The sequence below is a fragment of the Orbicella faveolata genome, unplaced genomic scaffold (genome assembly GCF_042242905.1).
Source record: "Orbicella faveolata isolate gen_17 unplaced genomic scaffold, um_ofav_v1 contig_13, whole genome shotgun sequence".
In the NCBI taxonomy this organism is placed as follows: domain Eukaryota; kingdom Metazoa; phylum Cnidaria; class Anthozoa; order Scleractinia; family Merulinidae; genus Orbicella; species Orbicella faveolata.
This window is the reverse complement of record NW_028301540.1, coordinates 9,276,585-9,304,523: the sequence shown is the minus strand read 5'-3', so window position 1 is coordinate 9,304,523 and position 27,939 is coordinate 9,276,585. Positions and strand designations below refer to the sequence as shown.

General features: G+C 40.2%; 3 protein-coding genes across 4 annotated transcripts in view; all 3 read right to left on the bottom strand.

The window, feature by feature from the left end:
* Window positions 1–6,123: 6,123 nt before the first annotated feature.
* Window positions 6,124–7,633, bottom strand: LOC149114887 (uncharacterized). The gene has a single exon (XM_089284514.1). The coding sequence runs from the start codon at window positions 7,597–7,599 to the stop codon at window positions 6,376–6,378; it is 1,224 nt and encodes a 407-aa protein (XP_089140640.1). The 5' UTR covers window positions 7,600–7,633; the 3' UTR covers window positions 6,124–6,375.
* A 10,475-nt stretch (window positions 7,634–18,108) lies between these two features.
* On the bottom strand, window positions 18,109–19,753 carry LOC149114886 (uncharacterized). The gene has a single exon (XM_089284512.1). It carries the CDS (start codon window positions 19,591–19,593, stop codon window positions 18,361–18,363), a length of 1,233 nt encoding a protein of 410 aa, XP_089140638.1. The 5' UTR covers window positions 19,594–19,753; the 3' UTR covers window positions 18,109–18,360.
* Window positions 19,754–23,312: 3,559 nt separating this feature from the next.
* Window positions 23,313–27,939, bottom strand: part of LOC110053313 (serine/threonine-protein kinase Nek10-like) — a 35,030-nt gene continuing 30,403 nt past the window's right edge. For both annotated transcript variants that reach the window (XM_089284506.1, XM_089284509.1), the window contains exon 41: window positions 23,313–23,542. In XM_089284506.1, coding sequence (XP_089140632.1) covers window positions 23,455–23,542 — 88 coding nt within the window. In that variant the 3' untranslated portion in view covers window positions 23,313–23,454. The remainder of the gene's footprint in view (window positions 23,543–27,939) is intronic.

The following is a 27,939-nucleotide window of genomic DNA, read 5'->3' as shown; positions in this document are numbered from 1 at the left end:
GCACGGATCTTATGTCGTCGTTTCTCAACGTTCTGACTTCCCCAGCGGACAATTTTAACATTTGTAATTCAGATCCGTACCCATGGTGCAAGCGACTGTAAAACGGCCTTCGACAGCGTGGTGTTGGAAACCAAGGGAGGGGAGACCCCTATATGAAAAGGTCGGGGTAAAAATCAAGGATTCTTGTCTCACTCAGGGTGTTGATGACGAAACGTCACCATTCTTAGCTGTCAAAGTATCCTTTATGTGCACTCGAAGAACAAAGGAAACGCTCTCCTTTAGTTCTGTTTTTAGGTTTGATTTTCGCTGATCTCTCGAGTACGCGAGTCAGGTCTACAGGTGCACGCGAGATCCTTTCTTGAACAGTGGCTAGTAATCGAACCTATTTCCGTTTTAAGTGGTATGTTTTAAGGGTCTAATGAAGCTCGAGCAGTACTATATTAGTCTCCTTTAGGAGTTAAATTGAAATTTTCCGACGAGCATTCCTGCAGACGTTTTGATAAGGGGGTTCCAAATGTCTAATAGGAAAGGAGTGATGGAGTAAAATCGTTCCACCACTACAACTTAGAAAATAATATTTTCCAAGTTAAAAAGAACAATTAGTAAATAACCGAGAAATACAAAGGTGCAGTCGCAAAGTACATCTCATGGACTTTATCTTGCACGGTTTGACAGGAAATACATACTGTACGTGCAGACCGTTTTACTCGTAATTAGTGTCGACACTCAATTGAAATCCGCTCTAGCTAAAATAAATGAGGTATCGTGAAGTGTAGAGTGAACATGACGGGGAGTTAAATAGACCTTTCGGAAAAATGGCCCCCATATTATCTTTCTTTTGTTTGTTCAAATTAGTCCTACTAGTTCAAAAATCAGGAGAATAATCTACCTTCAACGAGATTAGTAAAGAAAATTCGAATGAAGACAAAAGAATATTAAAATAGCCTCCGTTTTTGCCAATGCATGGGTCTATAAGTTACTCCCAAACCTGGAACCATCGAGAAAAACTGAAGAAAATCTTGAGCGCATGAAGTATGCAGTTTTATTGGAAAGGGAGTTTCTGGGTACATTTTCAAAGCAGTTGATTACTGAACTATATGAGTTTGAAAGCACTTGTTTTATAACGCCGGAAGGGTTAACAAAATTCGTCACTGAAAACTCCACAAAATCCCTAGTACAAAGGAAAGCGTGTAACAAAGTCTTTGGCAGAGTATCGAGTTCTTCTGTACCTCTCGTTGGACCGTTTCAGTTATCGTTTTATGTTTGCTCTTGGATACTACTCTAGGGATTTTGCTGTAGGCTTGCGACAGTAAGCGATAAGTTCCGTCAAGAGATTTTTCTTGTAAACCCAAAGCGTAATCTCGTCTAGAATACGAGAAGCAATATACGTAGCAAACCAGCCTCGGATCTCTTTAAGCTCAGCCAGGGTCTCGGGACGTGTGGACTCGTAATAGTATCCCGGAATGCAGAATTCTCCAACATCCTTAACAACAACATCGACGAAACCTTCGTCTTCCAATTGTTTCTTCAATTCTTCACAAGATCGCCCGTTGTCCTCCGGCGCATTCCACAGCATAGTGCACAACCACATAACGGCATACTCTATGAAATTCTTCGGCGGTCTTGGAGTCGCATAATCAGCAAACGACAGCCAGCCGTTGGGCTCTAGAACGCGGTAAGCTTCTCGCAAAAACTTCTGACGTGTGTTGAAGTGGGCTCCTCCCTCGATGGAAAGGACATGCGTAAAGGAGTTGCTCTTGAAAGGTAGATCCACGGCGCTACCATAATGTGCTGTGAGGCGGTCTTCTAAGCCATTTTCTTGAATGCGTTTCTTGCAGATGAGATGGTGACTCAGTGTTGCGTCAATCATGTCAATGTGCTTCGGGTTGTACTTATTAAAGTAGAAGATATCCTGTGAGCCCGAACCGTTTGCTACATCTAACAACCGGCTATCCTTGTTCAGATGTACAGGATCGGCTACTTGGGAGAGCAGCGCTTCGCTTGCTTGAATATAATTCATATTTACGTCTGCCCAATATCCAAAGTTGAGGTAGCCTCCATGAAAGTCGTGTTTGCCGGTCAAACCAGTCTCGTAGAACTTCTCCACGTGGTACTCGTGTTGCCGCTGCGACCATTTGGTCCCGGATCTGGCGAACTCGCTTTTTTCGCTCCTCTTGAATTCTGCTCGCTTTCTTTGTCGATGTTGCATAACATACACCGCTACAAAGACCCCAACAACGCAACAGCAGACACCCGTGCAGAACTGGGAATCAGTAATTGCTTCTTTGAGGCTACTAATCATTTTCTTTGAAGTCAAGCCGTGGTGTAAATCGGAAGATAAAGAAATATGGGCGTGTTTTCGCACACTATGGACTCCTGTGATGGAGTGGATGGTAGCCTGCGTCGCAGACAGTCTAAACCGCCGGTATATCATATCTTCAAATCAATCTCTATTTCACTCATTATTACCCTGAAACAATTACTCTATTCTGATTGGCTGAGAGCAGGCGAATTTATCATTAATTGTTTCCATTTACACTCGAGTGCCTAAGAGGTCGTGTAATTTGTGGGAAAAATTCAAATATCACTCGTAGTGTAGATCTTAATTGCAGTCGCATTCATACGATTACCTATACTTATTTATCTTATGCCATGCGTTCAGAACCCCCTGCTATCCCCAATTTTAAGCTCGCATTATATGAAAAGAAGCAGTGAAATGATATGGTCTTTAATTGTATGCGTTTGTGGTCATACGTGGAAAAATGAAAATTAGATGCATGCCAATTAAGAAACACGCCATCGGGTTCCTCGAAAATGTTAATTATGTTCTTAGCCTTGATAACAATGATTTGTGCCCCAAAATAATTTATGTCTTCGACGTTTGAGACTAGTGCAGAAGAAATTCAAGCGGCAAACGATTTCGTTTTTCTGGTGACGAAAAATACGGAACACGCAGGCTTCGGTGATGTTGTGGACAACTACGATGGAAAATTCTTTATTCTGGGATACTATTATTAGTTCACACTTCCCGAGACCTGACGTGACCTTGCCTATGGGATGTATTTTCCAAAGATTATGATATAACAAGAGACAGAAAATCACATTTCAGCTTGCATCAGACTCTTGTAGACTCTCATGTCCATTTGATTTAAGCACTGAGATTTAGTGAAAACTCTCATGTAACTGTACACTCTGCAACTCTTATTGTTGTTTGCCTCTTTTGAGTGTTTTGGCATCCCCGCCACTTTGATGTGCCATCAGGTTAGAAAAATAAACTTGGCGCTCCATATCATTCATGATCAACACCTTTTTATTATTATTATTATTATTATTTTTTATTGCAACACAAAGGACACTACTAACAAAACAAGACAGACACTACTTACAATACCACTAACGATACGTTACTTATACCACTTACTATACAATACTTCCTTAGAGTACAATTCTTACACTAGTTTTTACATCTTTTTTATCGGTTACACACCTATGTACTTAGCAAATTACAATTCAGAACGGGTTTCCACTTAGCCTCTAGTATCTTGCTATTATTGTACTTAGCAGCGATGTGACGTTCAGTTTCATAGTTTCTTTTAACTAGTTCCTTATAGGAAGAGAAAAAAAGAAGACTATTATTCTTCATGATCAACACTTATTTAGAACAATTTGGCTTTCAATGCTAAATTACTCAACAACTCCATATATTATCATGCATAACGGAACAAAAAATTTATTGAGGTACAGTGTAATCACATCATTTGATTTAATCTTTTTTTTTTTGTTAGTTGCCTTTATGATATATGATATGGATAAAGATGGTAACATATCAAATGGAGAAGTGTTCCAAGTTCTTAAGATGATGGTAGGAAACAATCTGAAGGAAACACAGCTTCAACAAATTGTGGATAAGACAGTAATAAATGCCGACACAGATGGCGATGGAAAAATCTCTTTTAGTGAATTTTGTGCTGTAAGGTTTATAACTAGTGGCTTGTTTTCTCAGTTTAGAGTTTTTTGTCTTGTTTTTGTCTGTTTCTTTGTTTTCTTTGTTTTGCTTTTGGTGATGACGATGATGATACTAATGACAGGCTAACTTAAGATATAGCGATAATACTATCATACACTGGTTAATCTTAATCTACAAGCAGCTGACTTAAATGATCTTAAATGATACATTTCAGTTGTAAATAGTAAAATATCTGGGTTTCGTGTGACTTGATGTTTTAATGGCAACAAGGTTTTGACAGCAATGTCTTTTCTGTTTGTTTGTTTTGTTGTTGTTGTTGTTGCTTTGTTGCTCCATTTTGTTTTACATCAATGTTCTTATTCTTGCCGTTTAAAAGAAAAATTTAAGTTCATCTTCGTGGCTTTTATGTATTTGTAAAATTTTAGTATTTCTTTACTGGTTTTGGTTATTTTTGAGTCAGTTGGTCAGTACAATTTTCTAAGTTTTTTTTTTATCGATCAAGAGATCCAGGCTACCAGAGCTAAGGTGGTGTCCAAGCAAAACAAATGACAAATAATTCTTGTGTGAAGTGCCATCAACATTCCCATTTTGCGGACCTCAAAAGAAATGGTTGTGGACTCAATACATATCCTCCAAGTCCTGTTATACTTAGCCTTAATGCTGCTGCTACTGCTGCTGCTGCTGCTGCTGCGGATGATGATGATGATGATGATAATGATGATGAAGATGATGATGATCTGGAGGAATAGGCAAGAGATATGTCTGCATCTGTTTTTTAAAGTTACAGGAGATGGGGTGTGATGATTCAAGGCTTAGGAAGTCTGAAAAATCCAATCCAAAAAATGAGCAGGGTTTACTGCATTTGATGCCAAAGAGAGTAGGAAGGTAACTGCATTACAGCGTAAAAAGGTTTTGCTGTCGCTGACGTTTTAACTTATCATTCTTTTCAGGTTGTTGGTAATATGGATGTTCACAAGAAGATGGTGGTGGATGTCTAACAAGACTTAAGTGAACAGAGTCGCTGAACTATTTATTATTCTTATTTCCAAGCCAAGACATTTTCTATATAAAACAAATTGAACAGTTTTCTTGATCTGAAACTCTGCAGGCTTCTGTTGTGAACACAACAGTGCCGTAGCCATCACTTTGAACACTCTGTGGAGTGAAATGAACACATTACTTGTGTCAGAAATTCAAAGAATAACTAACTTGACACGGTGCAAGCGACTGTAAGACGGCCTTCGACGGCGTGATGTTGGAAACCCGGGGAGAGGGACTCCTATATGAAAAGGTCGGGGTAAAAATCAAGGATTCTTGTCTCACTCAGGGTGTTGATGACGAAACGTCACCATTCTTAGCTGTCAAAGTATCCTTTAAGGTGCACTCGAAGAACAAAGGAAACGCTCTCCTTTAGTTCTGTTTTTAGGCTTGATTTTCGCTGATCTCTCGAGTACGCGAGTCGAGTCTACAGGTGCACGCGAGATCCTTTCTTGAACAGTGGCTAGTAATCGAACCTATTTCCGTTTTACGTGGTATCTTTTTAAGGGTCTAATGAAGCTCGAGCAGTACTATATTAGTCTCCTTTAGGAGTTAAATTGAAATTTTCCGACGAGCATTCCTGCAGACGTTTTGATAAGGGGGTTCCAAATGTCTAATAGGAAAGGAGTGATGGAGTAAAATCGTTCCACCACCACTACTTGGAGAATAATATTTTCCAAGTTAAAAAGAACAATTAGTAAATAACCGAGAAATACAAAGGTGTAGTCGCAAAGTACATCTCATGGACCTTATCTTGCACGGTTTGCCAGGTAATACATACTGTACGTGCAGACCGTTTTACTCGTAATAAGTGTCGACACCCAATATATTGAAGTCCGCTCTAACTAAAATAAATGAGGTATCGGGAAGTGTAAAGTGAACATGACGGAGAGTTAAATAGACCTTTCGGAAAAATGGCCCCCATATTATCTTTCTTTTGTTTGTTCAAATTAGTCCTACTAGTTCAAAAATCAGGAGAATAATCTACCTTCAACGAGGTTAGTAAAGGTAATTCGAATGAAGACAAAAGAATGTCAAAATGGCGGCCGTTTTTGCCAATGCATGGGTCTGTAAGTTAATCCCAAACCTGGAACCATCGAGAAAAACTGAAGAAAATCTTGAGCGCATTAACTATGTAGTTTTATTGGAAAGAGAGTTTCTGGACACATTTTCAAAGCAGTTGATTACTGAACTATATGAGTTTGAAATCATTTGTTTTATAGCGCAGAAGGGTTAACAAAATTCGTCACTGAAAACTCCACAAAATCCCTAGTACAAAGGAAAGCGTGTAACAAAGTCTTTGGCAGAATATCGAGTTCTTCTGTACCTCTCGTTGGACCGTTTTATCGTTTTATGTTTGCTCTTGGATACTACTCTAGGGATTTTGCGGTAGGCTTGCGACAGTAAGCGATAAGTTCCGTCAAGAGATTTTTCTTGTAAACCCAAAGCGTAATCTCGTCTAGAATATGAGAAGCAACATACGTAGCAAACCAGCCTCGGATCTCTTTAAGCTCAGCCAGGGTCTCGGGACGTGTGGACTCGTAATAGTATCCCGGAATGCAGAATTCTCCAACATCCCTGACAACAACATCGACGAAACCTTCGTCTTCCAATTGTTTCTTCAATTCTTCACAAGATCGCCCGTTGTCCTCCGGCGCATTCCACAGCGTAGAGCACAGCCACATAGCGGCATACTCTATGAAATTCTTCGGCGGTCTTGGAGTCGCAAAATCAGCAAACGACAGCCAGCCGTTGGGTTCTAGAACGCGGTAAGCTTCTCGCAAAAACTTCTGACGTGTGTTGAAGTGGGCTCCTCCCTCGATGGAAAGGACATGCGTAAAGGAGTTGCTCTTGAAAGGCAGATCCACGGCGCTACCATAATGTGCTGTGAGACGGTCTTCTAAGCCATTTTCTTGAATGCGTTTCTTGCAGATGAGATGGTGACTCAGTGTTGCGTCAATCATGTCAATGTGCTTCGGGTTGTACTTGTTAAAGTAGAAGATATCCTGTGAGCCCGAACCGTTTGCTACATCCAACAACCGGCTATCCTTGTTCAGATGTACAGGATCGGCTACTTGGGAGAGCAGCGCTTCGCTTGCTTGAATATAATTCATATTTGCGTCTGCCCAATATCCAAAGTTGAGGTAGCCTCCATGAAAGTCGTGTTTGCCGGTCAAACCAGTCTCGTAAAACTTCTCCACGTGGTACTCGTGTTGCCGCTGCGACCATTTGGTGCCGAACTCGCTTTTTTCGCTCCTCTTGAATTCTGCTCGCTTTCTTTGTCGATGTTGCATAACATACACCGCTACAAAGACCCCAACAACGCAACAGCAGACACCCGTGCAGAACTGGGAATCAGTAATTGCTTCTTTGAGGCTACTAATCATTTTCTTTGAAGTCAAGCCGTGGTGTGAATCGGAAGATAAAGAAATATGTGCGTGTGTTTGCACAGCAGGGACTCGCTCGACCTTGGCTATTGATCTGTGACAGAGTGAATGCTTGCTACGTGTAAAGCTAAAAAGGACTTTAAACTCATTTGAATTTTTAATGTCCCGGCCGCGTCGTCTTGGTGACTCCCAGAGAGCATAAATCATACATTTCTCTGTAACGTTCGGTTAAATGAAGAACAAGTAAAGTGAAAGTAAAGCTAAGTAAGGAACCTTTATTTTAGGAGGGTGCTTTTTGTGAGGCCTTGAATGCCGTTTTTCAATTTGAAATGACTCGCCTTATTGTGATTTTAGCGCAGAACGTGTCGGAAATAAGAGAGAATATGTAATGAATAGACCTTTCCCGCATTCCACTTCAGTGCGTACGAACAATAACACCAATGCGAGGTTGGGGTGGACATTTTCATACATTTACATGTATTTTTGTCCACCCTGACCTCGACTTGGCGCTATTGTTTGTTGGAATGCGGGAAAGGTCTATTGGTCCTTGAGTCTGTAGTTTTGAATCAGATAATTCCTTTTGGAAAAATGGCGGCCACTTAAATTTAAATGTCAGGCATTTGTACCATTCCACGCACTCGTGAAGCGTCATGGCGAGGAGCTCAACGAATGGTCTTCGTTCGTGGCAAGCAACGTAGGTCTCAAAGTCGCCTTAAGGTCGACAATGTTATTTTAAGTAAAGATATAGTCCTCGCAGTGAAGAACGCAATTTGCGAAATTGCGATGAAGCCTGAAAAATGATTTCAAGGCTTTACTTCATCACATTCCGCAGTTCACATATAATATATTTCATATCTTCATTTCAGTGTCTATTTAACTAATTATTACCCTAAAACAGTGGCTCTTTTCTGATTGGCTGAGAGCAGGCGAATTTATCATTAATTGTTTCCATTTACACTCGAGTGCCTAAGAGGTCGTGCAATTTGGGGGAAAGATTCAAATATCACTCGTAAAGTAAATCTTAATTGCACTCGCATTCATACGATTATCTATACTTATTTATCTAATGCCACGCATTCAGAACCCTCTGCTATCGCCAATTTTAAGCTAGCATTATAAGAAAAGAAGCAGAAATGATATGCGTCTTTAATTGTATGCGTTTTTGGTCAAACGTGGAAAAATGCAAATGAGATGCACGGCAAGAAACACACCATCAAGTTCCTCGAAAATGTTAAGGTGGTTCGATACAGTTTTTTCTGGACCATACCTAGCATTTTCATTTGGTGTTTTACCAACCTTCCCTTACGGAAATTACACCAGTTTTTGGAAAAAGATTGAAGTTTGGTTAAATATGTTTTTTAAGGTGGCTTACTACAGTTTTGATGGATTATAACAGCCCAACTTCTAGCTCTTTTGAAAAATGTTCCAAGACGTCTTTCCTATTTACTGTTTACTTTAGTCTTTTACCATTCTATTTGAAATTTGAACAATTAAACGTCAAAAAATGGCCAAAATGAACGACCGAGTACATAAGGAGAGACTGGGCACTAGTAGGTTAAATCACGTTCTTCTCAAAATCTACCCGTATGAACCCCCCTCAAAATTTCAGGGATAAAAAATTGGCTCTGATTTAACATTCATGAAAAGTAAAATAAAAATCTGTACGACAGATGTTTCCAGGAGCCCATGATAGGCATTAGAAATAGGCATCAGATTTGGTATAACAGATCTGGTTTGTACAAAATTCATGCTTTACCGATTTTCATATTTTTGGTTTATCGTTTCCATGGAAATATCGATTACCTTAAAAAACACATTCACCCAAACTTCAATCTTTTTCCAAAAACTGGTGTAATTTCCACATCGATCAGAGTAAAGGAAGGTTAGTAAAACGCCAATTGAAAATGCTAGGTATGGTCCAGAAAAAACTGTATCGAGCCACCTTAATTATGTTCTTAGCCTTGATAACAATGATTTGCGCCCCAAAATAATTTATGCTTTCGACGTTTGAGACTTGTGCGGAAGAAATTCAAGCGAAAAACGACTTGGTTTTTCTGGTGACGGAAAATACGGAAAACGCAGGCTTCGCTGATGTTGGTCAACGACGATGGAAAATTCTTTATGCTGGGATGCTTTTATTAGTTCACGCTTCCTGAGACCTGACGTGATCTTGCCTATGGGATTTATTACCTATAGTATTAATTAACACGGCGTCTTTCCTGTCCAAATTCTGGACATCAGGGCAAGGGACATTCAATTTACGATGATTACTATTATTTTTCGAATCCACTGACTAGTGGTTGAGGTGACTCTACATGAAAAGTTCAACTTTTCAAGCGACTGAAAAATTCGCGTACACCTGCGCAGTTTAGATAAACTCTCCTTTCCATTTACATCTATCGCTTTTTAAATAAACGTCTGCTAAAAAAATAAATTAAGTTTGTTCTGTACAAACATTTACATAAAACGGAATCTCGCTTTCCATCCAAGACGGCTTTCAAATAAAAACGCTGCCAAAGGAAGTTGCCTTATCAAATGTTGGAAAACTTCACTACAATACCTCCAATAGTCAAAAGCGGCTAACTCACGCGCGGGTGTCACGTGACTTGAATTAGGCATAACAACAACCAAAACAAGTGCGTTCGTATTGACATTTAGAGAAAAATAAGTCAGGATTCCGCGGTTTTGTTGCACCAGAGACTGTCAGAACAGCTTCGCTAACCGAAACGATCTATCGTTTCACGTGTTTCGGTTAAATTTTAATAGTGTCTTCTCTGTTTGGATGGTGAAAATGAAAAGAGATCCACGATATTTCAACTTCAGTACTGCAGCGAACACTACATCAGAAGATTTTATAATCCTTACTCTAGTAAAAATCGATTGAAGGCCGATGCAGTTCCTTTTTTTTTTCGTGGGGTAAAGATAAGCAGGAGAAGGTCCAAGCGGTGAAGAGGTACGCTTCAGAAAAGATGAATCAAAGCAGAAAAGAAAATCAAGCAACGGATTCGGCAGCATCCGAAGGAAAATGTGCCACGTTGGTCTCGACCAGGACGGGCGAAGAAATTATTCCTCGAAAGGCTGGGCACATACATCTTGAGGATGGAATCTGTAGTTAATTAGATGAACATCTTAGAATTCCCAGGTTACATAATTTTTCTGTATCCTACCTTCTTTCCGAATGCACAGCCCAAAGAAAGAGGGCAAATTTGTTACACTTTTCGCTGGATTTAACAGTCATGGTGAATCATGAATATTTTACAATTTCTGTTGCCTAATCGATATAGAAAAATGCAGATTTAGTGGGATACTGCATCAAGAAAATCAAGTGTCATCAACACAGAGAAACCGCTCTCGAAATATAGCAAGACTGGGGTAGTCTTATAAAGACTGCATCATTCGCGATGTCTTTGATATTAAAACATGAATAATCATTCAACTGGAACAATAATGCAAATACGTGATTGCAATGTCCACCGCTTCCTCCCTTACACGAAGAGCATTTAAAAACTTCTGTCCTGCCATCGCTCTCCCTGAAGATTACGGCTAAAATGAGACTTTTCAATTTTTCTTACAGATCTTTAGCAACGTGCCTTGACATGGAAATCCTTCAACTGCTGACACGTGTAAACATCGTAAACATACCCTTCCCGAGAGAACTTGTAACTTTTCTCTCCAGCATTCTTTTTTCCGCCTTGCTCGAGCCGCGAAGACCATGTTCGTTGTGCCAAATTTTGGAAAATTTCTCGAGGATTTTGACCATTTCTATTCTTTATTAAATAAACAGCTAAAGCAACACACATAATTAACACAACAAATACAAGCGGCTGCAATAATAAAGAAAAATTTAAGGGTGCTTCGTTTTCACGCAATGTAAACACCCAATTCAATGTCACGTGTGTGTTAGCTGAATTTGTCTATCGCAAATTATTCGAAGGAAATTGCTCCAAAACTGCTTATCCACTTTCGATTTTAAAATAGTTGACAATTTGCTACATTTAAAGGCAGCCTTTTCATTTTCATAGACATTATAGATGGTATAAAAAATTCCACACCATATTAAGAGCTTGTGCCCCTCTTAGAGGGACCAGAATTGACACCAGATGCCGGCACCGTGCCAATAGGACCCAGAGGAACCGTCCGGTTTCTGAAACAAGACGATATGTGCGGATTAAGAAAGACGGCAAGTGGACATACAAAATTCTGAAATAAACAGTACTACAATAAAGGGCTGCTAAATACGGTGGTTTTGGTACCTCCTGGTGTGTTCAGACTCAAAAGGTCCACAGCAGAAGCATTTGTGGTACCTTTTAGGATATTGGCCCGAAAAAAAAAAAAAAAAGAAAGCATGTGTTGTTTTGGAATTGGTACCCCCTTAGGGATGAAAAAATTTCAAGCCACGCCCACAAAACGAGATCTTGGCACATCTTTGGGCTTCTTATCAAAACTTCCGACGAGCACCCCCGTCCTTTCTATATGAGAGTACCCCCCTGGGGAGCCCATTTCACTATATTGCCAAATCGTCTTTCGTTAAAAGTAATAGATTTAGAACCAGTTATTTTAGGATAATAATGTGCAAATCAGGAGCAAGAATGTAACCTTGGGGCGTTGATAAAACCAGGAACATGGAACATTCCGGAACATCCCGGAACATCAAATAATTATAATAATTATGAGAAAAATATGTAACATTAAATTTTCCAAATTAATTAAACTAAAACAAACTGGTATCAGCTCGGAATATTAAAAAAAAAAAAACAACAACAACAACAAAACATAAAAAAAAAAAGAAAAAAGAAGAAAGAAAAATGAAAATAACTGCAATTAGTGATAAGAAGACTGATCCATTCCTTCCAGTCGTTCGCCATCAGTTTAATCACGTGACTGCCCGTTCTTCATAGAAAACCAAGATGGTGGCGTTCGAACTCTTTAATCAGACCGAAAAATATGGGTACACGAGTGTGATTTCTTTATTCAATTCATTACGTCAATTCAAAGATATGCGTATACACGATTTCTCACGACGAAATAGTTTCTCCATGAGAGAGAAATAGAAACTCTTCGGCACTGAGCTTCTCGTTTAAAACTAGTTTAATAACCACTGGCTTGTTACTCGGGCTTCTGGAAAGGCCAAGTCCGCACTTGGTGGGTCATAGTGCCAGGCGTTCCTAGCGGAGAGCGCGAAAACTGGGGATGATAACTGTAACAGGAAGACGGAATAGTATGATGCTCAGACGAACACCTCAGATGTTGAAGAAATCAGGGATCAACAAAGGAAACGCAATGAATTACCTGGCATTCATCGTCCATGTTTGTGTTGAAAAATAGAGTGCTGTAAGGCTACGTGACGCAATTGGCCGGAAAGAAGAGAAGCCTGCACTCATCGTGGTCAGTTGAATGAATACCCAACGCTCCCTACCCCTCCCCTTCCGACTCCCCTACCCCCCAAAATATCTATTCATATTTCGAGCTGATGCCAGTTTATATTTGTTTATATAATAATTAAATGAATGCGCGCGTTCTGATTGGTCAATCAGCTATGGCTTATTGCATTGTGCGGTAAACTCATGGAAATTTCGCGTGTCTTCTGAATAATTATATACCGGTAAGTATATATAAACCACTTAAGATGTTGGAAGAACAGTCGAAGAATGCGGCTCGTGATTTACGAATTCTCCCCGTGTTCTTTCAACATCCCGCGTGGTTTATCAGCCTATAAACCATAAAAACTTGTGGTCTATTGCTTAATTATTTTATTTTTCAAAATTTAATTTCACATATTTTTCGCATAATTATTTGATGTCCCGGAATGCTCCATGGTCCTGGTTTTATCGACGACCCGTAACCTTGTAAATACCATCCAAACTTGAGCATGAATTTACACAGATTTCCAGAAACGTGACCCAGCTGCCCCTTACTGGCTGAATTGGTCAAGCAGTTCATTTTGAAATAACGCCATGAAATAACGCCATGAATAATTAACAGTGGCCATAAATCAAATCCCGTATGAAACAAAAACGGCTATGTTCCGCGACTTTTAATATCGGTGAAGGTTTCTGTAACAAGACGTTTTACACTTTTTCGGGACGAAACCAGGAGCCATAATCGGGGACGGAGACCGTAAGTCTTGGGATCCGCGCGCACCTATGATATGGGACAATTTTTCTATTTTTAGAACAAATTGCGCCATCCTGACGTCAAATATCCGCGCGGATCCACGCACATGTCGTGAGCTCTCGCGTGGATGTTGTCACGTTGCCTGATCAAATGGTGAGAGTGGCGAGATTCTCTTGCAGATTTTTCACAGCGATGGCAGGGAATAAGGCAGGAAATAAGAACCAGGGCTCTTATATGTAGTTTTATGCTCTGAGCTAATGGAAAAAGTGAGTTTTTCAGGGTCGAAAGCCAGACTTCAATTTCGCGCTGTGAATGAATAATATTTGCTCGCGCTAGTTGTATGCGTAAGCTTTTGCGTTTGTTCTGTAAAGAAAAGTTATGTAAGAAAACTCTTAAGTCTGGTATCGAATTAATTTGTGAGTTTCCCAAACAATGCTTAATCATAACCAAACCCTGTTTTTGATAGTTTCTTGTTGTTTCTGTTTGTTTGGCGAGTTTGCAAAAGTTTTTGAAAGGAGAGTCTCATTTGTATAGTGCAGCGCGCGCGTGCACTTCAAATCCGAGTCGGTGTTTTCAATTGTCAACAAATCTTGACAAAGATTTCTTTCGTTGTCTTTTGTGCCGAGATGCTGCAACAATTTTCACCAACGGCAAAAGGCTACCAACATCATGTGTGTTTCTATAACATAGTAAAATTTTACACTGCGAAAATAAAATAGACAAGGAGTTTTGATAATTCAACCAACAAAATCGAAATCGTTATTCGAGTTGATTAAGAAAGCGTCATCGTAATTTTGCTGATTATTTCGCTGTATTCACCTATTTTCAGCTAGGCTTTTAATATGTTCTCAAACACTTATCAACCTTAAACATATTTAAAAACTAGAGATATGATATGAGTTCGATGTACGTTTTCACACGAAAGTGGGAAAGTCCAATTTGTCATGTTTTGCTGATTGTACAAAACACGCATCGGCGGGCGCTCTTATTCATCGACAACAGACAATTCATTGGGTTTTTACACACAAAAAAACTAAGCGGCACCTACACACATAAACTTTACTGTCACTTACTGGGCCTTGATAAAACATCAAACTTTGCTTACAATTTAGGCCAATCTCAAACTTGCAATTATTATTATTTTTTTACTTTTCGGTCGAGATAGAGTCTGCGAAATCCTAGCAAGCGTGTGGCAAGAGGAGGGAAACTTTGAAGTCCTGAAACTTTGCTATATCCAAATATATCTAACTAGTTTTTTTTGCTGTGGTTTGGAAAAGTTGTTAATCTTCAACATATGTGAAACTTAGACTGGAGTAATATGGAGCTCTTGTAAAAGAAGCAGCAGAACACAACTTGGTCCGTGATATAAAGCGGCACATAACTAAATTCCACACTGTCTTACTTCACTCATAATGGAGCAGCTTACGACGAAAATACTGACATCCCAGTAAAATTCCAACAGACATGAACGCATTGAGTTGTGGGCCAAAAGCGTCAACCATTTCGGGAATTTCGGACGCCATTTCCCCACGCGACATCCGCAAAAATCCTCCCAGCATGTACGCGCGTGTGCCGCACGGGATGGCGCAATTTGTTCTAAAAATAGAAAAATTGTCCCATATCATGGGGACAACCCCAATACTAGAAATGGCGCGCGCTTACGGTCTCCGTGCCCGATTATGGCTCCTGACGAAACCTATGAGGTCCTATGCGACATCATTCCGTAGATCAACCGAGAATTAGTCTGACTTTTTCTGAATAATCGCAAGCAACTCGGAAGGACAGCAATATTTTCAAAGGTGTCCTGAAGGTTGCCGAGGAGTTATGCTTTTATTCCGCTCGCAAGCAAAATGGAAGCGAGTGCAACAGAGCTACATTAAGCCGTTTTCAGAAGATTGAAATTCTCCTGTTTCGCCATTTTATAAACTTTGTCTTTAACCGAGCTCAATAAAAAATGAGGGGACCCCTCATTTTCTCTTGCCGAGGTTGGTCGGCCAGTCTTCGCCACGCTCATATCATTGGCAGGCCCAATATTAGGAGGGAATACTACTCAGATTTGGTTACGGGCCGATTATTAGAAAAAATATCAAACCGGGGGGAAAGGTGGGAAAAGCAACAGCAACAACAACAAAAAAACTAGTGCGAGAAATTATTGGGAGAACAATATTAACGTCAGGAGCCCATGGGCTCCTGTATTTTGCCCAGCCGAACCACCAGACTTGACGGGTTGATAAGATATTTTGCCATTAACAGAAAGGAGTTTGCACTAGAGCCTCTTACTAAAAACAAACATTCTTGCAGCATGTAATTTCACGTACCCTCCCCTCCCTCAGTATAATGGTCCGTCCTTAGAATAGTCTTTTAATTCAGTGTGACGAGCGCTTCGAATTCTTTATTGAGTTAGGCAACATTTATCGCTCGAGTCCCTAAATCAGACACTGATCAGTAAATTAGTCTTCTCAAATTATCCGAATACGTGGTAAAATTCTCTCGATCAGTAGTATAAAATACAAGTGAGGAACTCTTTCGATATCGTTTTTCCGTGTTGTTATATTGTCTTTTAATAGCCTGACTGTCAGGCTCTTACGAAATTAAGGGTAGAGGGGTAGGAAGTCTCGTCCTCCCCCCTCCCCTTAGGAAGGTCTGATACTCTTGTTTTTTTTGTAACATTTTTGTCTCTAATTTATTCTCGAAGTACCATTTTGAAGTGTGCAGATTTCTACATATGTGTGGTAAATGTTTCTATTAGCCTTACTGAAAAAAAAAAAATTAATCATAACTGAACGGGCTTCGCTAGCCAGAATTAAGTCCCAATTCCTTCAGGAAGAAATCGGGAATGAAACACAGCTTAAATCTTACCTTCTTAAAAAATAATGTGTTAATGAAGCACGACTTGTTTCAGGGTGTATGTGCTAGGTGTGAATGTCCAGAGATTTTAAAGTATGGAGTGAAATAGTAATTAAATCTTATTTTTTATTCTGTGACTTAAAGAAAAAATAAAAAATCATTTCGACTATATTTAGTATAGGTTTTTCTTTTAAATACATATAGATATGTATAGCAGAGCTAAGGTGGTGTCCAAGCAAAACAAATGACAAATAATTCTTGTGTGAAGTGCCATCAACATTCCCGTTTTGCAGACCTCAAAAGAAATGGTTGTGGACTCAATACATATCCTCCAAGTCCTGTTATACTTAGCCTTAATGCTTCTGCGGATGATGATGATGACGATGATGATGATGATGATGATGATGATGATAATGATCTGGAGGAATAGGCAACAGATATGTCTGCATCTGTTTTTTAAAGTTACAGGAGATGGGGTGTGATAATTCATAGCTCAGAAGTCTGAAAAATCCAGGCCAAAAATTGGGCAGGGTTTACTGCATTTGACACCAAAGAGAGTAGGAAGGTAACTGCATTACAGCGTAAAAAGGTTTTGCTGTCGCTGACGTTTTAACTTATCATTTTTTTCAGGTTGCTGGTAATATGGATGTTCACAAGAAGATGGTGGTGGATGTCTAACAAGACTTAAGTGAACAGAGTCGCTGAACTATTTATTATTCTTATTTCCAAGCCAAGACATTTTCTATATAAAACAAATTGAACAGTTTTCTTGATCTGAAACTCTGCAGGCTTCTGTTGTGAACACAACAGTGCCGTAGCCATCACTTTGAACACTCTGTGGAGTGAAATGAACACATTACTTGTGTCAGAAATTCAAAGAATAACTAACTTGACACGGTGCAAGCGACTGTAAGACGGCCTTCGACGGCGTGATGTTGGAAACCCGGGGAGAGGGACTCCTATATGAAAAGGTCGGGGTAAAAATCAAGGATTCTTGTCTCACTCAGGGTGTTGATGACGAAACGTCACCATTCTTAGCTGTCAAAGTATCCTTTAACGTGCACTCGAAGAACAAAGGAAACGCTCTCCTTTAGTTCTGTTTTTAGGCTTGATTTTCACTGATCTCTCGAGTACGCGAGTCAGGTCTACAGGTGCACGCGAGATCCTTTCTTGAACACTGGCTAGTGATCAAACCTATTTCCGTTTTAAGTGGTATGTTTGAAGGGTCTAATGAAGCTCGAGCAGTACTATATTAGTCTCCATTGGGAGTTAAATTGAAATTTTCCGACGAGCATTCCTGCAGACGTTTTGATAAGGGGGTTCCCCCCGTGGTTCTAAACGTCTAACAGGAAAGGAGTGATGGCGTAAAATCGTTCCCCCACTACAACTTGGAAAATAATATTTTCCAAGTTAAAAAGAACAATTAGTAACTAACCTTTTTACTCGTAATTAGTGTCGACACCCAATTGAAAACCGCTCTAACTAAAATAAATGAGGTATCGTGAAGTGGAGAGTGAACATGACGGAGAGTGAAATAGACCTTTCGGAGAAATGACCTCCATATTATCTTTCTTTCGTTTGTTCAAATTAGCGCTACTACTTCAATAATCAGGAGAATAATCTACCTTCAACGAGGTTAGTAAAGGTAAATCGAATAAAGACAAAGAATGTTAAAATGGCGGCCGTTTTTGCCAATGCATGGGTCTATAAATTAATCCCAAAACATGGAACCATCGAGAAAAGCTGAAGAAAATCTTGAGCGCATGAAGTATGCAGTTTTATTGGAAAGGGAGTTTCTGGGTACATTTTCAAAGCAGTTGATTACTGAACTATATGGGTTTGGAGGCATTTGTTTTCTAACGCAGAAGGGTTAACAAAATTCGTCACTGAAAACTCCACCAAATCCCTAGTACAAAGGAAAGCGTGTAACAAAGTCTTTGGCAGAATATCGAGTTCTTCTGTACCTCTGGTTGGACCGTTTTATCGTTTTATGTTTGCTCTTGGATACTACTCTAGGGATTTTGCGGTAGGCTTGCGACAGTAAGCGATAAGTTCCGTCAAGAGATTTTTCTTGTAAACCCAAAGCGTAATCTCGTCTAGAATACGAGAAGCAACATACGTAGCAAACCAGCCTCGGATCTCTTTAAGCTCAGCCAGGGTCTCGGGACGTGTGGACTCGTAATAGTATCCCGGAATGCAGAATTCTCCAACGTCCTTGACAACAACGTCGACGAAACCTTCGTCTTCCAATTGTTTCTTCAATTCTTCACAAGATCGCCCGTTGTCCTCCGGCGCATTCCACAGCGTAGAGCACAGCCACATAGCGGCATACTCTATGAAATTCTTCGGCGGTCTTGGAGTCGCAAAATCAGCAAACGACAGCCAGCCGTTGGGCTCTAGAACGCGGTAAGCTTCTCGCAAAAACTTCTGACGTGTGTTGAAGTGGGCTCCTCCCTCGATGGAAAGGACATGCGTAAAGGAGTTGCTCTGGAAAGGTAGATCCACGGCGCTACCATAATGTGCTGTGAGGCGGTCTTCTAAGCCATTTTCTTGAATGCGTTTCTTGCAGATGAGATGGTGACTCAGTGTTGCGTCAATCATGTCAATGTGCTTCGGGTTGTACTTGTTAAAGTAGAAGATATCCTGTGAGCCCGAACCGTTTGCTACATCCAACAACCGGCTATCCTTGTTCAGATGTACAGGATCGGCTACTTGGGAGAGCAGCGCTTCGCTTGCTTGAATATAATTCATATTTGCGTCTGCCCAATATCCAAAGTTGAGGTAGCCTCCATGAAAGTCGTGTTTGCCGGTCAAACCAGTCTCGTAGAACTTCTCCACGTGGTATTCGTGTTGCCGCTGCGACCATTTGGTCCCGGATCTGGCGAACTCGCTTTTTTCGCTCCTCTTAAATTCTACTCGCTTTCTTTGTCGATGTTGCACAACATACACCGTTACAAAGACCCCAACAATGCAACAGCAGACACCCGTGCAGAACTGGGAATCAGTAATTGCTTCTTTGAGGCTACTGATCATTTTCTTTGAAGTCAAGCCGTGGTGTAAATCGGAAGATAAAGAACTATGGGCGTGTGTTCGCACAGCAGGGACTTGCTGGACCTTGGCTATTGACCTGTGACGGAGTGAATGCTTGCTACGTGTAAAGCTAAAAAGGACTTTAAACTCATTTGAATTTTTAATGTCCCGGCCGCGTCGTCTTGGTGACTCCCAGAGAGTATAAATCATGCATTTCTCTGTAACGTTCGGTTAAATGAAGAACAAGTAAAGTGAAAGTAAAGCTAAGTAAGGAACCTTTATTTTAGGAGGGTGCTTTTTGTGAGGCCTTGAATGCCGTTTTTCAATTTGAAATGACTTGCCTTATTGTGATTTTAGCGCAGAACGTGTCGGAAATAAGAGAGAATATGTAATGAATAGACCTTTCCCACATTCCACTTCAGTGCGTAAGAACAATAGCACCAATGCGAGGTTGGGGTGGACATTTTCATACATTTACTGTATTTTTGTCCACCCTGACCTCGACTTGGCGCTATTGTTTGTTGGAATGCGGGAAAGGTCTATTGGTCCTCGAGTCTGTAGTTTTGAATCAGATAATTCCTTTTGGAAAAATGGCGGCCACTTAAATTTAAATGTCAGGCATTTGTACCATTCCACGCACTCGTGAAGCGTCATGGCGAGGAGCTCAACGAATGGTCTTCGTTCGTGGCAAGCAACGTAGGTCTCAAAGTCGCCTTAAGGTCGACAATGTTATTTTAAGTAAAGATATAGTCCTCGCAGTGAAGAACGCAATTTGCGAAATTGCGATGAAGCCTGAAAAATGATTTCAAGGCTTCACATTCCGCAGTTCACATATAATATATTTCATATCTTCATTTCAATGTCTATTTAACTAATTATTACCCTGAAACAATTACTCTATTCTGATTGGCTGAGAGCAGGCGAATTTATCATTAATTGTTTCCATTTACACTCGAGTGCCTAAGAGGTCGTGCAATTTGGGGGAAAGATTCAAATATCACTCGTAGAGTAAATCTTAATTGCAGTCGCATTCATACGATTACCTATACTTATTTATCTAATGCCACGCGTTCAGAACCCCCTGCTATCGCCAATTTTAAGCTAGCATTATAAGAAAAGAAGCAGTGAAATGATATGCGTCTTTAATTGTATGCGTTTTTGGTCAAACGTGGAAAAATGCAAATGAGATGCACTTCAAGAAACACGCCATCAGGTTCCTCGAAAATGTTGAGGTGGTTCGATACAGTTTTTTCTGGACCATACCTAGCATTTTCATTTGGTGTTTTACCAACCTTCCCTTACTCTGATCGATGCGGAAATTACACCAGTTTTTGGAAAAAGATTGAAGTTTGGTTAAATATGTTTTTTAAGGTGGCTTACTACAGTTTTGATGGATTATAACAGCCCAACTTCTAGCTCTTTTGAAAAATGTTCCAAGATGTTTTTCTTTTCTCTATTTACTGTTTACTCAAGTCTTTTACCATTCTATGTGAAATTTGAACAATTAAACGTCAACAAATGGCCAAAATGAACGACCGAGTACATAAGGAGAGACTGGACACTAGTAGGTTAAATCACGTTCTTCTCAAAATCTACCCGTATGAACCCATCTCAAAGTTTCAGGAATAAGAAATTGTCTCTGATTTAACATTCATGAAAAGTAAAATAAAAATCTGTACGACAGATGTTTCCAGGAGCCCATGATAGGCATCAGAAAAAGGCATCAGATTTTGTATAACAGATCTGGTTTGTACAAAATTCATGCTTTACCGATTTTCATATTTTTGGTTTATCGTTTCCATGGAAATATCGATTACCTTAAAAAACACATTCACCCAAACTTCAATCTTTTTCCAAAAACTGGTGTAATTTCCACATCGATCAGAGTAAAGGAAGGTTAGTAAAACGCCAATTGAAAATGCTAGGTATGGTCCAGAAAAAACTGTATCGAGCCACCTTAATTATGTTCTTAGCCTTGATAACAATGATTTGCGCCCCAAAATAATTTGTGCTTTCGACGTTTGAGACTTGTGCAGAAGAAACCCATGCGAAAAACGATTTCGTTTTTCTGGTGACGGAAAATACGGAAAACGCAGGCTTCGCTGATGTTGGTCAACGACGATGGAAAATTCTTTATGTTGAGATGCTATTATTAGTTCACGCTTCCTGAGACCTGACGTGATCTTGCCTATGGGATTTATTACCTAGAGTATTAATTAACACGGCGTCTTTCCTGTCCAAATTCTGGACATCAGGGCAAGGGACATTCAATTTACGATGATTACTATTATTTTTCGAATCTACTGACTAGTGGTTGGGATGACTCTACATGAAAAGTTCAACTTTTCAAGCGACTGAAAAATTCGCGTACACCTGCGCAGTTTGGATAAACTCTTCTTTCCATTTACATCTATCGCTTTTTAAATAAACGTCTGCTAAAAAAATTAATTAGGTTTGTTCTGTACAGACATTTACATAAAACGGAATCTCGCTTTCCATCCAAGACGGCTTTCAAATAAAAACGCTGCCAAAGGAAGTTGCCTTATCAAATGTTGGAAAACTTCACTACAATACCTCCAATAGTCAAAAGCGGCTAACTCACGCGCGGGTGTCACGTGACTTGAATTGGGCATAACAACAACCAAAACAAGTGCGTTCGTATTGACATTTAGAGAAAAACAAGCCAGGATTCCGCGGTTTTGTTGCACCGGAGACTGTCAGAACAGCTCCGCTAAGCGAAACGATCTGTCGTTTCACGGGTTTCAGTTAAATTTTAAAAGTCTCTTCTCTGTTTGGATGGTGAAAATGAAAAGAGATCCACGATATTTCAACTTCAGTACTGCAGCGAACACTACATCAGAAGATTTTATTAATCCTTACTCTAGTAAAAATCGATTGAAGGCCGATGCAGTTCCTTTTTTTTTTCGTGGGATAAAGATAAGCAGGAGAAGGTCCAAGCGGTGAAGAGGTACGCTTCAGAAAAGATGAATCAAAGCAGAAAAGAAAATCAAGCAACGGATTCGGCAGCATCCGAAGGAAAATGTGTCACGTTGGTCTCGACCAGGACGGGCGAAGAAATTATTCCTCGAAAGGCCGGGCACATACATCTTGAGGATGGAATCTGTAGTTAATTAGATGAACATCTTAGAATTCCCAGGTTACATAATTTTTCTGTATCCTACCTTCTTTCCGAATGCACAGCCCAAAGAAAGGGCGCAAATTTATTACACTTTTCGCTGGATTTAACAGTCATGGTGAATCATGAATATTTTACAATTTCTGTTGCCTAATCGATATAGAAAAATGCAGATTTAGTGGGATACTGCATCAAGAAAATCAAGTGTCATCAACACAGAGAAACCGCTCTCGAAATATAGCAAGACTGGGGTAGTCTTATAAAGATTGCATCACTCGGGATGTCTTTGATATTAAAACATGAATAATCGTTCAACTGGAATAATAATGCAAATACGTGATTGCAATGTCCACCGCTTCCTCCCTTACACGAAGAGCATTTAAAAACTTCTGTCCTGCCATCGCTCTCCCTGAAGATTACGGCTAAAATGAGGCTTTTCAATTTTTCTTAGAGATCTTTAGCAACGTGTCTTGACATGGAAATCCTCCAACTGCTGACACGTGTAAACGTCGTAAACATACCCTTCCCGAGAGAACTTGTAACTTTTCTCTCCAGCATTCTTTTTTCCGCCTTGCTCGAGCCGCGAAGACCATGTTCGTTGTGCCAAATTTTGGAAAATTTCTCGAAGATCTTGACCATTTCTATTCTTTATTAAATAAACAACTAAAGCAACGCACATAATTAACACAACAAATACAAGCGGCTGCAATAATAAAGAAAATTTTAAGGGTGCTTCGTTTTCACGCAATGTAAACACCCAATTCAATGTCACGTGTGTGTTAGCTGAATTTGTCTATCGCAAATTATTCGAAGGAAATTGCTCCAAAACTGCTTATCCACTTTCGATTTTAAAGTAGTTGACAATTTGCTACATTTAAAGGCAGCCTTTTCATTTTCATAGACATTATAGATGGTATAAAAAATTCCACACCATATTAAGAGCTTGTGCCCCTCTTAGAGGGACCAAAATTGACACCAGATGCCGGCACCGTGCCAATAGGACCCAGAGGAACCGTCCGGTTTCTGAAACAAGACGATATGTACGTATTAAGAAAAACGGCAAGTGGAAATACAAAATTCTGAAATAAACAGTACTACATGAAAGTGCTGCTAAATACGGTGGTTTTGGTACCTCCTGGTGTGTTCAGACTCAAAAGGTCCACAGCAAAAGCATATGTGGTACCTTTTAGGATATTGACCCGAAAAAAAAAAGAAAGCATGTGTTGTTTTGGAATTGGTACCCCTTAGGGATGAAAAAATTTCAAGCCACGCCCACAAAACGAGATCTTGGCACATCTTTGGGCTTCTTATCAAAACGTCCGACGAGCACCCCCGTCCTTTCTATATGAGAGTACCCCCCTGGGGAGCCCATTTCACTATATTGCCAAATCGTCTTTCAAATATCTATTCATATTTCGAGCTGATAACAGTTTGTATTTGTTTATGTAATAATTAAATGAATGCGCGCGCTCTGATTAGTCAATCAGCTGTGGCTTATTGTGCCGGTAAACTCATGGAAATTTCGCGTGTCCTCTGAATTATCATATACCGGTAAAAGCAAAAGACCACAGGTTTTTATGGTTTATAGGCTGATAAACCACTTGGGATGTTGGAAGAACACTCGAAGAATTCGTAAATCACTCGCCTGCGGCTCGTGATTTACGAATTCTTCGAGTGTTCTTTCAACATCCCAAGTGGTTTATCAGTCTATAAACCATAAAAACCTGTGGTCTATTGCTTGATTATTTTATTTTTTAAAATGTAATTTTACATATTTTTCTCATAATTATTTGATGTTCCGGGATGTTCCCGCCATGGTCCTGGTTTTATCGACGGCCCGTAACCTTGTAAATACCATCCAAACTTAAGCATGAATTTACACAGATTTCCAGAAACGTGAGCCAGCTGCCCGTTACTGGCTGAATTGGTCAAGCAGTTCATTTTGAAATAACGCCATGAAATAACGCCATGAATAATTAACCGTGGCCATAAATCAAATCCCGTATCAAACAAAAACGACCATGTTCCGCGACTTTTAATATCGGTGAAGGTTTCTGTAACAGGAGGTTTTACACTTTTTCAGGGCGAAACCTATGAGGTCCTATGAGACATCATTCTGAAGATCAACCGAGAATCAGTCTGACTTTTTCTGAATAATCGCAAGCATTTCGGAAGGACAGCAATATTGTCGAAGGTGTCCTGAAGGTTGCCGAGGAGTTATGCTTTTGTTCCGCTCGCAAGCAAAATGGAAGCGAGTGCAACAGAGCTACATTAAGCCGTTTTCAGAAGATTGAAATTCTCCTGTTTCGCCATTTTATAAACTTTGTTTTTAACCAAGCTCAATAAAAAATGAGGGGACCCCTCATTTTCTCTTGCCGAGGTTGGTCGGCCAGTCTTCGCCACGCTCATATCATTGGCAGGCCCAGTATTAGGAGAGAATACTACTCAGATTTGGTTACGGGCCGATTATTAGAAAAAATATCAAAGAGGGGGGAAAGGTGGGGAAAGCAACAACAACAAAAAATAGTGCGAGAAATTGTTGGCAAAACAATATTAATGTCGAGAGCCCATGGGCTCCTGTCTTTTGCCCAGCCGAACCACCAGATTCAAAGGGTTGATAAAATATTTTGCTATTAACAGAAAGGGGCTTACACATGAGCCTCTTACTAAAAACAAAAATTCTTGCGGCATGAGATTTTACGTACCCTCCCCTCCCTCACTATAATGGTCCCTCCTTTTAACTTGGCTCAGCATAGAGTCTTTTAATTCAGCGTGACGAGCGCCATGAATTCCTTAGTGAGTTAAGCTACATTAATCGCGCGAGTCCCTAAATCACACACTGATCAGTAAATCTTGCCAAATTATCCGAATACATGGTAAAATTATCTCAACCAGTAGTGTAAAATACAAACGAAGAACAGCAAGGAGAATTTGTACATTAGTCTTATAAAGCTAATTGCGCGCGCGCTTTTTGATAATTGGAAAACAATTATCAAACAATTGTTATGTGCAGTGAAGTCATAAGTGTGTATTGGGATAAAAGCAAAAAAGTCGAACGGAAAGATGTCAGAAGCGTATGGCGGGATATCTTTTGTCCTGCTCCTTTTCTTGTACTTCATAAAATTTGCCATTGAAAGAACAAATAACAGTCGATTTGGAATCCGAATTGTTCGTAAAACAAAACAGAAGAAATTTCAGGCTGTCAAAGAGAATGATTTTTACGATGTGACGAGCTCGTATGCTGGGGAAGGCGATAACTACGATGGGAAAAAAAAGAAGAAGAAAGCGTTCAAAAGAAACAAAGTCGCGCCAGCGCGGGGAAAGGAGGAAGCGCGGAGTAAAACAAGCGGAAAGAAAGTCGACGAGTCTTCTTCCTCGGTCGGCACGGATCTTATGTCGTCATTTCTCAACGTTCTGACTCCCCCAGCGGACAATTTTAACGTTTGTAATTCAGATCCGTACCAGGGCTCATCATGTGACCTGTTCTGTCCAGAAGACGATGTTCCTGGGCCCAGTGGCGTTGGTGTCAAGAATGAAGTGATCAAAGATTTGACAGGAGACACCGATTGGTTAGACACTGGCAAACGCATCGAGAACAAATCAGCTTTGTCAAAGTTCCTGTTCAAGTTCAAACGCTGACCAAAAGTCACCAAGGTCCGCAAATTCCGTATTTAAAAGCCCCTTTTCAAAAGCCACTTTTTTTTTTTATCGAAACTCCCTTTTTATCCCCCTGTTATTGTTAAAATGCCTCTTTCAAGTTCCCTTTCAAAATCCATCCTTTCAGCTCACTCCGACGCTCACGTATCGAAACTGAAGAATAACTTTATGATACAGGGTGTTATGTGGTAAACTCTGTAACATACGCTATTGAACTTTTCTTATTTGCTTTCCTGAGATTTTTGATGTTGTTGAAGAATTAAAAATGCGCTTAATGAGATTTCCGTGTGTTTTTGGCGTTCTTATGAACCCTTCAAGGCTTGTTTTTAAAAACTTGTGCACTACACCCAGAGCTCGCGTCTCTCTGGTCCAGCGGATGGGAAACGCGAAGCAGAGACGCTAATAAAGCCACTCGCTGTGTTCTAGGCAAACAAATAGGGCCGGAAAACCACAGCGGCAACGACAATGGAACGGCGCGAAACAAAAGGTTTAATGAGCACGACAATGGCTGTGCGCGTGCGTTATAATTCTTGGTACATTTCCGTCTTTGCCGTCCTCTGCAAAAGAACAAAGTGAAATGACCAAATTCTGCGTTGTGTGGAGAATATTTCGAATTTTACGCTGTGTTCCATATTCAGTTTCGAGAGTTTTGAAAAAGAGGGAAAAACTGAAATGAATTTATAGTATCGCGAGATCTGTAGGTAAAATATAAATGTATTTTTTAATCCATGTTGTTATCGGCGTCAGCGTCGTAGTTACTTAATTTAACTCCCTATTTTCTAACATCAGCGCGACATTTCTTGTCTTTTCTCAACGTTTCTTCAACTTGCGCAAATGCTATTTTAGGGCCCTTGCGTCGAAAAAGAGCAAAAGCATCACGAAGGGATTGGGTTACCAATTTTTTAGGGGGATGGTTAGGTGGGGGGTTACGTAGTAGAGGACCCAGTTTTCTTTCGTATGCCCACCTGCCTCATGGCGAATCTATATCTGTAAAATGAACTCACAGTCAGAGAGAAAACCGGTTTTGCCTCATTAGGGATGGAACAACGTGAAGAAATTTTCCAAACCACGAATTTTTCCTAAGTTGATTTTGTGCGGGTATTTTTATTTTTTGGCAGGCCGCCTGGTACGAGAAGAGAAGCGGGGAGGGGCTGGGGCTGGGGAACTGTTTCGATGTATCTTTTTTGCGTTATATAACCTTTTTGCGTGTTTTACATTTTCTATTTGTATAGGATTTACTCTGATACTTGCCCACCTCCTTAAAATAAATGATTTAAATTTATTGCATCAGCACAACTGACCGTTGTTCGGGGTTAGACTTCGGGCAGTCTGTCTTCTGCGGGGACGAATGCAAAAGCTCAGCGAACGAGTGAGCAAGATATTCGAAGGGCAAACGGTTAATGAACGTTTTTATACTAGGGACGTTAAAGCTGTCTCGAGACGACTTGAACGTTTACAATAAAAACGAAAATAAGGAGGACGCTTTTAACGTCTGCCTACTTTAACGTGTTCTTTTAAGTGCGTCTGAACGACGCTCTCATCAGTCGCCTTAAAGGTTTGAGACGTGAAACCTGTCTAGTATAAAAACGTGACGCCCTTAACTGTCTGCCACGTTAACAGCTAGATTTGTTCGTATATTGGCGAATATATTGGCGCGCTAAAAGTTGCTCGTTTCCAGTGTCCTCTGGGTATAGAACCCAGTCTTTTTTAATGTTTTTTGTTAGGCCGTGTACTTAACTGCGTCTCGTTTTCATACCAGACGC